The following is a 17,375-nucleotide window of genomic DNA, read 5'->3' as shown; positions in this document are numbered from 1 at the left end:
TCAGACTGAAAAGCAGTTTTTCTCTTTCTCTTTCCCTGGAATTGGGAATTCTGCTGGCTAGCTGGAAGCAGGTCTCCTGGCCTGCCTGGAGGGAAAATCCTGTTGTTGGTGCTTTGCTAGCTAGTACCTAGAGTCTCTCTTTCTCTCCCTGGTGTTTTGGAAAGCTGTTGTGACTTCAAGCTCGTCTGAGTGTGTATCAAGAGAGCTGCTGGACGTTACAAGGCTGGGAAGTCAGAATTTCATTTCTCCACCCAAAGAACTAAGTTTCAGCATCGCATGAGCATTCTTATTTTCTGTGTTAAACCTGTGGCAAGGGTTTTGTTTATGGGGAAGTGTGTTTGATTGGAACATTGCGTATATTTGTCAAGGATTATACAATAACAAGACTTTTTTTTCTTGTTTGTAATTGATAAAAGTTATTGCTATATGTTAACTGTATTCTTAAATAAACTTTGTTTGATAAAAGCTCCCTAGTGGGTCATTTGAATCGTACCTGAAGTGAAGTATCTCATGCTTACCCTAGCCAAATTCAAATTGCTAAACTTAAGATCCAGGCGGAATTCATAAAACAGCTTCCACTGCAGGATGGTGTATTGTCTGAGGTATTACCTGTACGCTCCAGTCCAATGTGACTAAATGTTGCCTTGAATGGATTATTCAGTCAAGATGCTTGCACACAAAAGGGCTCTAAATGGTTCAGCAAGGCCCCTTCATGTTTGCACAGGCTGAAGAATGGGAAAAAAAACCCGAAGCGATCTGGGTCCTGGATTTGTACGGGCTTCCTATCAGTGTGAATATTTTCTGTACAAGAGTGCTCTCACCATACCCATTGAAAGAACATTCATTAACAAACAGTCTGTTATTCAGGTTTATCTCATAGACTATCTACTGCCATAATGTCTAAGTTTAAGTTACGTTTTTAAGTTTATTTACTCGTGTCCCAAGTAGGCTTACATTAACACTACAATGAAGTTACTGTGAAAATCCCCTAGTTGCCACACTCCGGCACCTGTTCGGGGACACTGAGGGAGAATCGTGCACGGCCAAAGCGCCTAACCAGCACGTCTACCAGACTGTGGGAGGAAACCGGAGCACCCGGAGGAAACCCACGCAGACACGGGGAGAAGGTGCAGACTCCGCACAGACAGTGATCCAAACCGGGAATTGAACCTGGGTCCCTGGCGCTGTGAGGCAGCAGCGCTAACCACCGTGCCACCGTGCCTCCCCATGTCAGACTGCTGACTGAATTATTCAAATGGCAATCACTGTTTCTGTGCTGTACATTTAATCAATTTAATTCTATGAACCACTAAGCTTGCGACAGCGGCACTGGTCAGAGGAAGGTATGGCCACTGAGTGCATGGATTGTGAAAACACAGGCCCATTACTGTCCATCCATTGGAAGTTAAAAATTATCCCCTAATCTCTCCGAGATTGGCTGTTACTGAGGAGTACAAATCCTCCTGGTGATAGGTGGTGCTGTCTGAGACTGTCACTTACAGACTTTAAGAACCCGATAGCTGACTCCTCAAGCTCTTCGCAGGATTGGTTTGATTTCCAGCACAGGACGGCACGAGGTTTAATGTAGCATTTCCCAGAGAAGCGAACGGCCATGTTGTTGTCACGATGAGCTAGGTCAGAGAAATTGCTGGACCTCCATAGGCCAGGACCAACTGTGGTAAACATCATGAAGCAATCTTCAAATTTCATAAATCAAAGGCAACATGATTTCTTTAGCTTTCTGTTGGCTATGTTTTATCCAATTGTAAATCATAGAATCTTATAGCAACGATACAGGCCATTCGTCCTATCATGCCCATGCTAGCTCTCTCTGAAAGACCTATCCAATTAGTCTACTCCTTTTCATTTTGCTTATATTCACTTCTATCCAATTCACTTTGGGAGGTTCCTATTGAATCGGGATCCACCATCCTTTCATGTAGAACATTCCGGATCATAACAAGTCATGTGAAAGATTTCTTCTCATCTCTCCACTGGTTCATTTGCCAATTATTTGAACTCTGTGTCCTCTAGTTACCAGCCCACCCACCAGTTTCTACTTACTTAACCCACCAAAACCACTCATAGTTTTGAACAATTCTATTAAATCCGGCCTTCGCCTCAGCTGCTCCAAACAGAAATGATCCCAGATTCCCAAGTCTCACCACATCACTGAACTTCATCAGCCCTGATTGGAAGTCCCCTCTGCTCCCTCTCTAATGTCTTGACATCCTTCCTCAAGTGACATCCTTCCTCAAGTGACATCCTTCCTCATAGAAACATAGAAACTAGAAGCAAGAGTAGGCCATTCAGCCCTTCAAGCCTGCTCCGCCATCCATTTTGATCGTGACTGATCATCGAATTCAATATCCTGATACCCACTTCCCCCCATATCCCTTGGTCCCTTAGCCCCAAGAGCTATATCTAATTTCTTCTTGAAATCATACAACACTTTGGCCTCAATTGCTTTCTGTGGTAGTGAATTCCACACATTCACCACCCTCTGGGTGAAGAAATTTCTCCTCACCTCAGTCCTAAAAGGTTCCCAAACTATGACCCCTGGTTCTGGACTCCCCCACCATCGGGAACATTCTTTCTGAATCTAGGTGCATACCTCGGAGTTCCGGAGGGCTACATACAATGCCTAAATCCATAGAATCCCTACAGTACACTTTGAGTCTACACCAATCCTCTAGAAAAGCACCCAATCCCCTGCCCTCACCCTGCATATTGATCATGGCTAATGCACGTAATCTGCACATCTTTGGACTGTGTGAGGAAACCGGAGCACCTGGAGGAAACCCACACAGACACAGGGAGACTCCATGTGCAGACTCCACAGAGACAGTCACCCAGGGCTGGAACTGAACCCAGGTCCCTGGCGCTGTGAAGCAGCAGTGCTAACCACTGTGCCACCCATGTTCCAATTAATTTACACCTTTCTCAAGTCAATGTGACCATACCAATACACCTTCAAAGTTCATAATATTCCAAATGTAACTTTATCAAAGTAATCTTAAAGGAAAACAAGCTATTTAAATTCATCAGTTATATCTGATCAGAAATCAGCTTCAAAGCCCTTCAAAGCGAGGGTTATAGGTAGGCCTAAAAGGTAGGGATATGTTCGGCACAACTTGTGGGGCCGAAGGGCCTGTTTTGTGCTGTAGTTTTCTATGTTTCTATGTTTCTAGTAACAGGTTTCTTTACAGAATGATTATAGAACATAGAACATAGAACATTACAGCGCAGAACAGGCCCTTCGGCCCACGATGTTGCACCGACCAGTTAAAAAAAAAAAAACAAACTGTGACCCTCCAACCTAAACCAATTTCTTTTCGTCCATGAACCTATCTACGGATCTCTTAAACGCCCCCAAACTAGGCGCATTTACTACTGATGCTGGCAGGGCATTCCAATCCCTCACCACCCTCTGGGTAAAGAACCTACCCCTGACATCGGTTCTATAACTACCCCCCCTCAATTTAAAGCCATGCCCCCTCGTGCTGGATTTCTCCATCAGAGGAAAAAGGCTATCACTATCCACCCTATCTAAACCTCTAATCATCTTATATGTTTCAATAAGATCCCCTCTTAGCCGCCGCCTTTCCAGCGAAAACAATCCCAAATCCCTCAGCCTCTCCTCATAGGATCTCCCCTCCATACCAGGCAACATCCTGGTAAACCTCCTCTGCACCCTCTCCAAAGCCTCCACATCCTTCCTGTAATGTGGGGACCAGAACTGCACACAGTACTCCAAGTGCGGCCACACCAGAGTTGTGTACAGTTGCAACATAACGCTACGACTCCTAAATTCAATCCCCCTACCAATAAACGCCAAGACACCATATGCCTTCTTAACAACCTTATCTACTTGATTCCCAACTTTCAGGGATCTATGCACACATACACCTAGATCCCTCTGCTCCTCCACACTATTCAAAGTCCTCCCGTTAGCCCTATACTCAACACATCTGTTATTCCTACCAAAGTGAATTACCTCACACTTCTCCGCATTAAACTCCATCCGCCACCTCTCGGCCCAACTTAGTCAGTGAACACTTAGTCATTACACCCCATTATTTTCCCACATCACTGGGACCCATGTTTCATGTTTAATGCTCAACCTTATATTTACCCACATTAAACTCCATCTGTAATTCCTCAGTCCATCTATCTAACTTCTCTGCATCTATTCAGATCTCTTCTACGTAAGCAACATATTATTTTCTTCCTCAGAGAGCGACTCCGTTTTCTGTCAGTTCCTCCCTGTCGCCATTCGAAACACTTCTATGATTGAGTTTGTGCCTTTCTTTGGTTTAATCGCATCCTCGTAAGACATTTAACTATAGCTGTTTCATACTCACAGGCTTCGGGGCTATTGGTGAAAGGGCAAATCTTTGTCCGGTGGCTATCCAGCCCAGGGTAAAATACCTAAAGAGACCAGTTAACTCGCTTTAATAAACTTTCTCCACTGGGCAGAACATCACTTAGCAGGAGACGCATTCAAGAAGGAGTAAGCACTGTCTGATAACTCAGCAAGCTCACTAAGTCAGTAGTCATGGTTCCATTCCCAGCCTGTGCTGAGTTAGCTAACTGATGATAGATGTTAAACAGTTCATAGAATCCTACAGTGCATAAGGAGGCCATTCGACCCATCGAGTCTGCACCAACCACCCTGGCCCTATCCCCATAACCACATGCATTTACCCTAGCTAGTCCCCCTGACACTCAGGAGCAATTTAGCATGGCCAATCCACCTAACCTGCACATCTTGGACTGTGGAGGGAAACCGGAGCACCCGGAGGAAATCCAGAGACATGGGGAGAATGTGCAAACTGCACACAGACAGTGACCCAAACCGGGAATTGAACCCGGATCTCTGGCGCTGTGAGGCGGTAGTGCTAACCAACGTGCCACCCTGCCCCCATTGTGCCACCCATAGACGTTGATATTCAGGACCAGGATGGGGTAAAAATACAGCTTCGTGATTTTTTTTCATAGAAACATGGAAACTGGAAGCAGGAGTAGGCCATTCAGCCCCTCAATCCTACTCTGCCATTCCTTTTGATCATGGCTAATCACCTGATCCCACCTATTCTCCCCCCCCCCCCCGCAATATCTCTCAATCCCTTTAGCCCCAAGAGCTATATCTAATATCATATCCGGCAAAATGCAGATGTACAGCTGTTGGGTGAGGACAGAATTTGACTGTCCTCAGCTATGATGGTCCCCCATAGTTAAATAGCCTGCCAACAGCCTTTGGCCAGGCTCACTTATAAATGCGAGCAAGTTGGGCAAAATACCAGTGGGAACACAGCCCAGCAAGGTGGCAACGTCTGAAGGGGGGGATCACTAATCAGATGAGAAAACTGGAAAGGAAAATATAAAATAAAATCATTCCCCCAGTGGTACCATGGGTAAAAGGCCGCCACAGTTGACCTTAGTCCCAGCTTTGATCCTTGGTCCCTGCAACAGCTTGGACATTTCCAATTGGTCTCGAGGTTGGAGGGGTGTTGGTGGATCATCCTGCTTCTGATCACCATTTAACCAGGGGGTGCAGATGGTTGTTCAACTCTAATCTAAAAGGGTGCAGACATTCAGGTACAACTTCAAGGAGGGACAGCTACCTGGCTGCCCATTATAAGCCCCGCCTGATTTTCCTGGTCTAAGTGTCCACATGAATAATGGCTATTTAACAAAGCTGCCATCAAATGTTTCCTTTCTTCCTATGGGTAAATAAGAGAGAGTCCAATCATCGCCCCATGACACTCAATGCTCATTGCTGAATCCCCACGATCAACATCCTGGGGGAGTTACCAGAAACTGAACTAGCCCAGCCATATAAATAGTGTGTCTACAAAAACTGGTCAAAGACTAGGAATTCTGCAGAGAGTAACTCAGCTCCTGACTCTCCAAAGCCTGTCCAGCATCCACAAGGCAGATGTCAGGAGTGTAATGGAGAACTCCCAACTGCCTAGATGAATGCAGCGCCATCAATAATAGCTCGACACCATCCAGGACTAAGAAGCCCATTTAACCGGCATCTCGTTCACCGCCTCCAACATCCATTCCCTTCATCACTGACACACAGTGGCAGCCGTGTGTACCATCTACCAGATGCACTGCAGCAACTCACCAAGGCTCCTTCGACAACATCTTCCAAACCCACGACTTCTAGCACTTAGAAAGACAAGGGCAGCAGATACATGGGAACACCGCCACTTGGATGTTCCTCTTCAAGCCACTCAGCACCCTGACTTGGAAATATATCGCCATTCCTTCACTGTTGCTAGAACTCCCTCCCTAACCTTTCCAAGACCGCAAGAAACTATAAAGGGTCATGAACGAAGCCCCATCCATCACGCAAACCAGCCTCCCATCCATTGACTCTGTCTACACTTCCTGTTGCTTCGGAAAAGCAGCCAGCATAATCAAGGACCCTGCACACCCGAGACATACTCTCTTACACCTTCTTCCTTCGGGAAAAAGATACAAAAGTCTGAGGTCATGTCCCAACCGACTCAAGAACAGCTTCTTCCCTGCTGCCATAAGACTTTTGAATGGACCTAGCTCATATTAAATTGATCTTTCTCTACATCCTAGCTATGACTGTGAGACTACATTCTGCACCCTCTCCTTTCCTTCTCTAAGGAAGCTCACCACCAATTTCTCAAGGGCAACTAGGGATGGGCAATAAATGATGGCTGAGCCAGTGATGCCCACACCCCATGAAAGAAAGGAAAAGGCTTCCTTCTCTAATGTGGAGATGCCGGCGTTGGACTGGGGTAAACACAGTAAGAAGTCTCACAAAAGACTTCCTTCTATAATGACATATCTGGTCATAGAAAATGTAGGACATAAATCTCTAGATCCAGTGACTTCGGGGGGAATTTTCCAGCTGTTCTTGCCACTGGGATCTTCCAGTCCTGCTGACAGTGAACCGCCGCCACGGGTTCTCAGGTGGGGGAGGGTGCGAACAGCGGGAAACCCCATTGACAGCAGTGGGACCGGAAGATCCCAATGCCAACCAATGATGGGCCATCTCTGCCACTGCAAAGCAAGCCATGGGGGGAAGGGGGGGGGTGGTGAATATCCCTCCAGCTGTGCCAGCATGTCTTCCTAACAGTGCTCTGCCATCCTACTATTTAGGACTTTTCCTTATATCTACACAACAAAGGGAATCCTGATTATCCGGGATGGCAGCACAGGAGTCTGGAGTGTACTAACCTGGAAAGATAATGCAGAATCAAAAGAAGATCATTAATTGAAATGATACTTTAATCATCATCTTTACCTGGATGCAGAGGCAAGGAAGCAGGTATTCATAGGGCAGAGAGGATGTGGTGTTAATCTGCAATGACCCAGAAGAAACAAGTTAAGCAGACAGGGACAGCATGCTCAAAACAGTGCGCAGAATGAACAAGTTGCAAATATGAAATGACCAGAGAATAAAACTCAGAATAATTTCTAACCTAGTTCCAGTTAGTGCACTAACTCTACCAACACAATGCAACAGTTCAACTAAGTTAAGACTGGATAATATACAAATATTGCCTGCATTTTGGAACACAAAAAACTATGAATACGTTAAACATCTGTTTGCACATATAAATCAAGTTTATTTGGAATCACGAGCTTTCAAAGCGCTGCTCCTTCATCAGGTGAGGCCTGATGAAGGGGCAGCGCTCCGAAAGCTCGTGATTCCAAATAAACCTGTTGGACTTTAACCTGGTGTTGTGAGACTTCTTACTGTGCCCACCCCAGTCCAACGCCGGCATCTCCACATCACGTACATATAATTGTTACACTGTCAAAGGGATGGTTTTTTAAAAGTTTAAAAGTTTATTTCTTAGTGTCACAAGTAGGTTACATGAACACTGCAATGATTTTATTGTGAAAATCCGCTAGTCGCCACATTCCAGCACCTGTTCAGGTACACAGAGGGAGAATTAAGCATGGTCAATGTACCTAACCAGTACATCTTCCGGACTGTGGGAGGAATTCGGAGCACTGGAGGAAACCCACGCAGACACGGGGAGAATGTACAGACTCCAGACGGACAGTGACCCAAGCGCAGGAATTGAACCTGGGTTCCTGGAGCTGTGAGGCAGCAGTGCTAACCACTGTGCCACCGTGTCGCTTGAGAGCTCACAAGTTACACATGTCTTTGTCCGTGTTCCCATATCCAGTTTACAGCAGCCTCTAACTTTACAGTGTGGTTTTAAACACTGATGGTGAAAGGCTGCTCACTAAAATGGGGAAGAAATATTCTGTGCTGCCTTCCACAACCTCAGGGCATCTCAGAGTGTTTTACTGCCAATGTGGTAATTCTGAAGTGTAGCAAAGGCAAAACAAAAGTCCAAAGATGTGCAAGTTAGGTGCATTGGCATTATGAGGGCAAAGTGGAATTATCGCTAGACTATTAACCCAGAAGCTCAGCTAATGTTCTGGGGACCTGGGTTCGGATCCCGCCACGGCAGATGGTGAAATGTGAATTCAATAAAAAATATCTGGAATTAAGAATCTACTGATGAAACCATTGCCAATTGTGGGAAAAACCCATCTGGTTCACTAATGTCCTTTAGGGAAAGAAATCTGCCGTCCTTACCCAGTCTGGCCAACATGCGACTCCAGAGCCACAGCAATGTGGTTGACTCTCAACTGCCCTCCAAGGGCATCTAGGGATGGGCAATAAATGCTGGCCAGCCAGCGACGCCCATGTTCCACGAATGAATTTTTAAAAATTGACCCTTAGTGTCCCAAGATGTGCAAGTTAGATGGATTAGCCATGGGAAATGTGTGGGGTTACGGGGACAGGGCAGAACAGAGGGCCTGGGTAAGATGCATTGTCAGAGAATTGGTGCAGACTCAATGGGCCGAATGGCCTCTTCTGCACTGTGGGGATCCCCATGATTCTATTCTATGAAAATACTGTGGAAAATAAAAACAGAGAATGTTGGAAAAACTCAGCAGGTCTGGCGGCATCTGTGAGGAGAGAAAACAGAACTAATGTTTCGAGACCGTATAACCCTCTTTCAGAATTCTGGAGAATTGCTCTGTACGGACTCAAAACTCTTGAAGTGTAGTCACTTGCGTCGCACCTTTTTGTAAATGCCCCCATTAAATGTCACTCAAGTCAGAAACTTGTAGTGAACTCTGACCTTGTCAGCAACGCCCACTTCCCTTTTAAATATCTGGGGTGTCGCTGGGGTGTGGGCGTCCTGCCACCTTTGGCATAGCTGTCGCCCAAGGTCCACCCCAAATGTTCTATTTCAGATCAGGTTTCGCAGGATTGTGGGCAGAGGCACCTAGATCTTAGTTACCCCTCGACAGATTGAAACTTGTGTCGGCTACTTACCAGCTGAACTGAATGATCCTTCAATTCGCGGCACACCAGGCCCCGTTCATAACATAACATGGCCTTCACCACATGGCCTGGCGGAACAGTAATTATAATCCGCTTCTTCTGAGGAAGAACGGAATAATTCACCTCTGGACCTACAGTGAAACAGGAGAATAGTTAAACAATATTTATATATATAGCCAAACAATGTGCTATGTACATCAATTTAATTAATAAACTATATCAAATCCATCGCAAACACAGCTCAATAGGTTTCCGAGAGAGTAGAGCCAACGTTTCGAGTCTCAATGACCCTTCGTCAGAGTTCTAACGAAGGGTCATCTAGACTTGGCTCTATTCTCTCTCCACAGATGCTGTCAGACCAGCTGAGATTTTCCAGTGTTTTATGTTTTTGTTTCAGATTCCAGCATCCACAGTAATTTGCTTTTATCAATAATCACGGAAACCCTACAGTGCAGTGTTGTCTGCACTGACAACTATCCCACCAACACCACACATTTACCCCATTAATCCCTCTAACTTGCACATCCCAGGACACTAAGGGGCAATTTAGCACGGCCAATGCACCTAACCCACACATCTTTGGACCGTGGGAGGAAACCAGAGCACCCAAAGGAAACCCAGGCAAACCACGAGGAGAACGTGCAAACTCCACACAGACAGTGACCCAAGCCGGGAATCGAGAGGCAGTAGTGCTAACCATTGTGCCACCGTGCAGCCTCAGGTTTCAGAGTGGGTTTAATTTTTGGTCAGTGAGTTGAACAAAGGTGTTCACAGTTGTTCCATATTCCTCTCGGCCATCCGGGTTAATTTTTTAAAAATTCATTCACGGGATGTGGGCATTTCTGGATCAGGCAACATTCACTGTCTAATTACACTTGAGCTGGTGATGCTGAGCTACCTTCTTGAATAAAACCGAGTGCCTTCCAAGGCCTTTCCTGAGGGCAGTTATCTGTCAACCGCACTATTGTGGGTCTCGGATCATGGACAGGTCAGCCTGGGTAAGGACAGCAGATTTCATAGAAATCATAGAAATCCTACAGTGCAGAAAGAGGCCATTGGGCCCATCGAGTCTGCACCGACCACAATCCCACCCAGGCCCTACCCCCATATCCCTACACATTTACGCACTAATCCCTCTAACTTACGCATCTCAGGACACTAAGGGGCAATTTTTTTTTTAGCATGGCCAATCAACCTAACCCGCACATCTTTGGACTGTGGGAGGAAACCGGAGCACCCGGAGGAAACCCACGCAGACACGAGGAGAATGTGCAAATTCCACACAGACAGTGACCCAAGCCGGGAATCGAACCCAGGTCCCTGGAGCTGTGAAGCAGCAGTGCTAACCACTGTGCTACCGCGCCGCCCACTGTAGCCTTCCCTGTAGTACATTAGTGAACCAGATGGGTTTCCTTTGGGTGCTCTGGTTTCCTCCCACAGTCCAAAGATGTGTGGGTTAGGTGCACTGGCCGTACATTAGTGATGGGCTTTTAATCACAGTCCAGTCGCCATTACTGTGACCAGCACCAGAAACCTCTGACCTCTGACCTGCGGCTGGAATTCCCTGGTGCCACTGCAGTGAATGGAGTCTTGGCTGAGTGCCAAATTCTTCTTTCTCACTGGCAGCAGGGGTGGGGTGAATGTGATCGGAGAATCCTGCCTCAGTTTTTAAAAAAATTCCTGGTTTATTTAATTAATTGAATTGAATTTTCCCCAGTTACATGTGACTTGAATTCTAGTCACTAGACCATAAATGTAGGCCTCTGGATTAGTAGCCCAGTGTCATAAAAAAAGGTCCTCCCTCTATATATCTCCAAAATGAATACCAAATCTGATGCTTTGAATATCAAATATAATGTTCTGCTGCCTGTTTGAACAGTGAGAGCAGGAGTGACAAAGTACCCCATGCGGCGGGGGGGGGGGGGGGGGGGGGTGGTCATTAGCAGAGCAGCCTCCTCCACCAATTTAAAGGCCGCATCTGCCATTTTGGATTTTGATACAAACCCATCCACGCAAAGCAGTGATGCAGTTACTGAACTGCACATAACTTCCCCCGTGCAGTGTTTGTCCCCTTTAATGGATGATCTGCCCCATATGTAGGCCAGACTGGGTAAGGACGGCAGATTTCCTTCCCTAAAGGACATTAGTGAACCAGATGGGTTTTTCTGACGATGGTTTCAGTAGATTCTTAATTCCAGATATTTTTTATTGAATTCAAATTCCACCACCTGTCGTGGCGGGATTCGAACCCAGGTCCCCAAGAACATTGGCTGAATTTCTGGATTAATAGTCTAGCGATAATACCACTCGGCCATCACCTCAACATCAGCCTCACTTCATTGTTCCTGACAGGGTTATTTATCTGACACAGTGACATTTTGGGTCACAACCTCTTCACAGAACGACTCTGCTGTTTCCAGATGCACCAAAATTCCCCTCATGAGCAAATGTTTCTCAACAGGTTGGATGAGTTGGACCTGTAGCCACTGGAGTTTAGGAGGAGGTGATTTTATTGAAACCTATAAAATCCTGAGGGGACTTGGCAGGGTGGATGCTGAGAGGATGTTTGTGCGGTGCTTGTCCCCTTTCAGGGACGATCTGCTGAGAGGATCACGTGACCTGGGTAACCAATCAGGGACCAGGGTGGGGGCTCACCCTAGCAAGCGTGGGCTTTTGTACCAGCTTGACCCTGGAGGCTGACTGGCAGCCTCGAGGCTGCAGGCCTCTGCATTATAATTACATATAAATAAATGTTGCTGTTATTTACCTAACTGGTGAACAGAACGGTTACACCTTGACATTGCACTGGTAGCTTGGCACCAGCTTACTGTTGCTGCCCATCACCTCCCCCAGTAAAAAACACAGAAATCATAGAAACCCTACAGTGCAGAAGGAGGCCATTCGGCCCATCGAGTCTGCACCTACCACAATCCCACCCAGGCCCTACCCCCACATATTTACCTGCTAATCCCTCTAACCTACGCATCTCAGGACTCTAAGGGGCAATTTTTAACCTGGCCAATCAACCTAACCCACACATCTTTGGACTGTGGGAGGAAACCGGAGCACCCGGAGGAAACCCACGCAGACACGAGGAGAATGTGCAAACTCCACACAGACAGCGACCCGAGCCGGGAATCGAACCCGGGACCCTGGAGCTGTGAAGCAGCAGTGCTAACCACTGTGCTACCGTGCCGCCACAGGCTGGATTTGCCAAGAAAAGACTGGCATCCATTTAAGTATAGCCAGCCGTCTGAGTCCTGAGAAACACTGGAACTATATCTCAGAAAATAAGGTTCAATTGCCTGCTGTGAGACTCTGCCATTTCCCAAGTGGGGTGGGGGTGGGGTTGGGGTGGTGGGGGTGGGGGGGGGGGGGGCAGCGCAGGGGGGAACCTCATCAGTTCTTGCTTTTGTCTGTCTGTGCAGCATTGAGTTAATGCTCATACCAATTCCATAGTCCTCCACGGTGTATCCTTCAGTTAGACGTTGTCCATAATCCGGGATTGTCTTAACCATGACTTCCACTCGAGACCCAGCTTCTGATTCAAAGCATTCATATATGAAGTTAGCCTGCATGCAATTTTAAAAAAAGCATCTCTTTGAACATGTTCAACTCTCTGAAACACAACCAATGACTGCCTGTGAATATGACTGCTACCGCTCAGACTGAGGGTGTATAACGCCCTACAGTACAAACACAGGGAGATCCACGTGGGGGGGGGGTAACCACCAACAATTATGCCAGGATTGTGCCTGCTGTGAGACCCTGCCATTTCCTGAGGGGGGGGGGGGGGGGGGGGGGAGAGTGGGAGGGAGGAACCTCATCTATTCAGTTTTCTATTCAGCACTATTGAGCTTGTACCCTTTACTAAGGATCCTCAAGATACTGCCATAAACTGGCTGGCTACATGTGTTTGTGTCCATCCCAGCAAAGATGTTCGACTGTCCCTTAAAATAAATTATTTCATGGGATGTGGGCATCGCCATTTGTTACCCATTCCTATTTGCCCTGAGTCACTTGCTAGGCCATTTCAGAGGGCATTTAAGAGCCACATGTAGTCCAGACCAGATAAGGATGGCAGATTTCCTTCCCTAAAGGACATTAGTGAACCAGGTGGGCTTTTATGACAATCGACAATGGTTTCATGGTCATCAGCAGATTCTTAATTCCAGATTTTTATTGAATTCAAGTTTTCACCGTCTGCCGGGTCTGTGGATTACTGGTCCAGTGACAATACCATTATGCCACTGCCTCCACTCATTCGATACAAGTTGTAGGTTTTGACGATGAAAGGCCAGTGAAAGGGACAATTCAAATGGAGTTATTTCTGTTTGAGAGGCAGGATATTCAAACTCTAAGAGGTGATCGTCAGTTATTTCAGAATGTGGGGCAGGCAGTTTGAGAATTTCAGATAAAAGAACCAACTAATTTGAAAGAGAGAGAGAAAAACAAAGCAATCCAAACTTACATGAAACAAGTTTAGGCTCTTACACTGGTGTGAAATGTAAGAAAAAGGAACGCTATTGAACGAAACTGAGGCAAGTCTTAGTTTTTAGTGTTGCAGTATTTTTGTTGTCTTATCCAATGGAGGAGATAGGTGGAAGAATGCCTACTGTGGATATAGTAAGAAGTCTCACAACACCAGGTTAAAGTCCAACAGGTTTATTTGGTAGCAAATACCATAAGCTTTCGGAGCACTGCTCCTTCGTCAGATGGAGTGGACATTTCGAGATTTCCACTCCATCTCACGAAGGAGCAGTGCTCCGAAAGCTTATGGTATTTGCTACCAAATAAACCTGTTGGACTTTAACCTGGTACTGTGAGACTTCTTACTGTGTTCACCCCAGTCCAACGCCGGCATCTCCACATCATGACTACTGTGGATATGCACAGTAAGAAGTCTCACAACACCAGGTTAAAGTCCAACAGGTTTATTTGGTAGCAAAAGCCACTAGCTTTCGGAACAGGGACTTTAACCTGGTGTTGTGAGACTTCTTACTGTGTTTACCCCAGTCCAACGCCGGCATCTCCACATCATGCCTACTGTGGATATACACAGATATAGTGGCTATGATCTGGGATTCCCACTGACTAAGGAGAATAATCTCAGGAGTATGGGGAAAGAGCAGGGTGTTGGGACAAATGGGTAGCACTTTCAGAGAGTCAGCACCAACATGACAGGCCGAATGGCCTCCTTCGGTGCTAGATTCTTGACTCGATAGGTCTGTTATAATTTGCTGCCTTTAGCTTTTGCAAGCTACATTTGTTTGATATTTTAAACTTAAGAGAGGGTCAGGTGTGATACTCCCCCCATCTTCAAAGACTGCAGTGATGCCTTGCTGAAGCAAAGGCTGTTTCCAGACAATAAAAGCAATGAATCAGCCCGGGCTTCCCGGGCACGTAACTGAATACTTGAGGGAGAGGATGGTATACGGCAATCTGGAACTGGCCACAGTTTGAGTTATCTAGGACGTGAGCCCAAACAATCTCGAGTGAAGTGGTTGGAAAATTGCAAAAAGGAGAATAAACTGGATACCGGAATATTTTGGCTGGATCTGTTCGGAATGTCCATTTTCAATGAGGGTTGGAGACACTGAAGGGTCCCAGCTGAAGGCCGACAGGCTAATGGCAGATGGTGAGGGCAAACTGGGTCAAAGTCAAGAGTTGCTGAGAGAGTGAGATGAAGTAAAGTGAGAGAAGGCTTGTGTCGAGCAGAAACCCCTTTTCAAGAAGGACCCTTTGGGTTAAATAGATATTTTTGTCTGGAAGTTTGATGCAATCTTACGGAACGTGAACTCACAACATTGAGGGGCTGTGTGTAGTTTCTCCATTGGACTTGTATCCCATCGTTTCTGTTGCTTTTGTATTCAAAGAAGTGAATTTGTACTCCTTCAATTCTCACTGGCACTGAAGGAGAAACAAAAATTAGGGTGAAGTAAGAAACTCTGAGACCCAAAAGTGAAAATGAAGTCATTCATATCTATCAGGCAAATGAGGCTGGTCAGATAATGTCAAATTAACAAGGTCACAACTAACAGAAACAACTCCACACCTAGTTTATAACAAAATCATTATTCTGGGTTATAGACGACCGAACTTCATCCTGACCGGAGCTCTGGAGTCAAATCTGGATTGTAAACAGTGAAAAGAAAACCGGGAACATGCCCTCATTGTACCCTTGCATCCGGAATGTGCATTTGTGAGTTGGAGAACTCACAACTGGATTGCCATCTGGGCGGTGGGTCAGTTAAAATCGCCCAGGCTACCAACCCAGCTTCTGGAGTTTTAAACAGAAAGAGTAAATGCTGAAAAAACTCAGCAGGTCTGGCAGCGTCCGCGGAGAGAGAAACACAGTTAAACGTTTCAAGTCCAATACGTCTCGTCTTTGGAACTTCAACTCGGGCAACTGAGCAGGCAGCAAAGACAGCCCTGGCTAAAGCCAGCGGGTCCTCTTTAACAAAAGCATGTTGAGTCCCGGTGATCTCACTGAGACCCAATTGCAATTTTAACTCTGGAGCCAGAGCGGGAAGGGGCCTCCCAGGGCTGAGGATGATCAGGATCAGAACAGGTCCAAAGGATTCACATCAGTTTTTCTTTTGTTTACATTCCTCACATTCTGCTTGGTCCCACAAGGAAAACTCAACATCCCTGATTCCTGGGTATCCCCTCCCCCAACCTCAATCCCTCCTAAACAGAGGATCCATGCCGGAAAATTCTGCTGCTCATCTTTTACCGTCAGAACTCTCCAGAAGGAGATAGAGTCATAGAGGTTTACGGCATGGAAGTAGGCCCTTCAGCCCAACTTGTCCATGCCGCCCTTTTTTTAAAACCCCTAAGCTAGTCCCAATTGCCTGCATTTGGCCCATATCCCTCTATACCCATCTTACCCATGTAACTGTCTAAACGCTTTTTAAAAGATAAAATTGTACCTGCCTCTACTACTACCTCTGGCAGCTTGTTCCAGACACTCACCACCCTCTGTGTGAAAAAATTGCCCCTCTGGACACTTTTGCATCTCTGCCCTCTCACCTTAAACCTATGCCCTCTAGTTTTAGACTCCCCTACCTTTGGGAAAAGATATTGACTTTCTAGCTGATCTATGCCCCTCATTATTTTATAGACCTCTATAAGATCACCCCTCAGCCTTCTACACTCCAGAGAAAAAAGTCCCAGTCTATCCAGCCTCTCCTTCTAACCCAAACCATTACATTCCGGTAGCACCCGAGTAAATCTCTTCTGCACTTTTCTAGTTTAATAATATCCTTTCTATACTAGGGTGACCAGAACTGTACACTGTATTCCAAGTGTGGCCTTACCAATGTCTTGTACAACTTCAACAAGACGTCCCAATGTTCAATGTTCTGACCAATGAAACCAAGAATGCTGAATGCCTTCTTCACCACTCTGTCCACCTGTGAATCTACTTTCAAGGAGCTATGAACCTGTACCCCGATGATCTCTTTGTTCTGTAACTCTCCCCAACGCCCTACCATTAGAAGAGTAAGTCCTGTCCTTGTTCAATCGACCAAATTACATCACCTCGCATTTATCTGAATTCAACTCCATCTGCCATTCGTCAGCCCACTGGCCCAACTGATCAAGATCCTGTTGCAATCCGAGATAACTTTCTTCACTGTCCACTACGCCACCAATCTTGGTGTCATCTGCAAACTTACTAACCATGCCTCCTATATTCTCATCCAAATCATCAATATAAATGACAAATAACAGTGGACTCAGCACCGATCACTGAGGCACACCGCTGGTCACAGATCTTCAGTTTGAAAAACAACCCTCTACAACCACCCTCTGGCTTCTGTTATCAAGCCAATTTTGTATCCATTTAGATATCTCACCCTGGAACCTGTAAGATTTAACCTTATGCAACAACCTACCATGCGGTACCTTGTCAAAGGCCTTGCTAAAGTCCATGTAGACAACATCAACTGCACTGCCCTCAACTACCTTCTTGGTTACTCCTTCAAAAAACTCAATCAAATTTGTG

The 17,375-nt window shown here is 46.1% G+C and overlaps 1 protein-coding gene across 2 annotated transcripts in view; it reads right to left on the bottom strand.

The window, feature by feature from the left end:
* Positions 1 to 17,375, bottom strand: part of LOC144491673 (interleukin-17 receptor E-like) — a 203,892-nt gene that overhangs the window by 152,746 nt on the left and 33,771 nt on the right. For both annotated transcript variants that reach the window (XR_013497482.1, XM_078209841.1), the window contains exons 4-9: positions 15,171 to 15,277; positions 12,816 to 12,939; positions 9,359 to 9,498; positions 7,295 to 7,351; positions 4,365 to 4,431; positions 1,501 to 1,673 (exon numbers count right to left, since the gene is read on the bottom strand). Coding sequence is in view for 1 of the 2 variants with exons in the window: in XM_078209841.1 (XP_078065967.1) it covers positions 1,501 to 1,673; positions 4,365 to 4,431; positions 7,295 to 7,351; positions 9,359 to 9,498; positions 12,816 to 12,939; positions 15,171 to 15,277 (668 nt within the window). In the remaining variant the exon portion in view is untranslated. The remainder of the gene's footprint in view (positions 1 to 1,500; positions 1,674 to 4,364; positions 4,432 to 7,294; positions 7,352 to 9,358; positions 9,499 to 12,815; positions 12,940 to 15,170; positions 15,278 to 17,375) is intronic.

Source organism: Mustelus asterias, chromosome 3, assembly GCF_964213995.1.
Source record: "Mustelus asterias chromosome 3, sMusAst1.hap1.1, whole genome shotgun sequence".
Lineage (NCBI taxonomy): Eukaryota > Metazoa > Chordata > Chondrichthyes > Carcharhiniformes > Triakidae > Mustelus > Mustelus asterias.
Note: the sequence above shows the minus strand (reverse complement) of the source record. Positions and strands in the feature narration are given on the sequence as shown.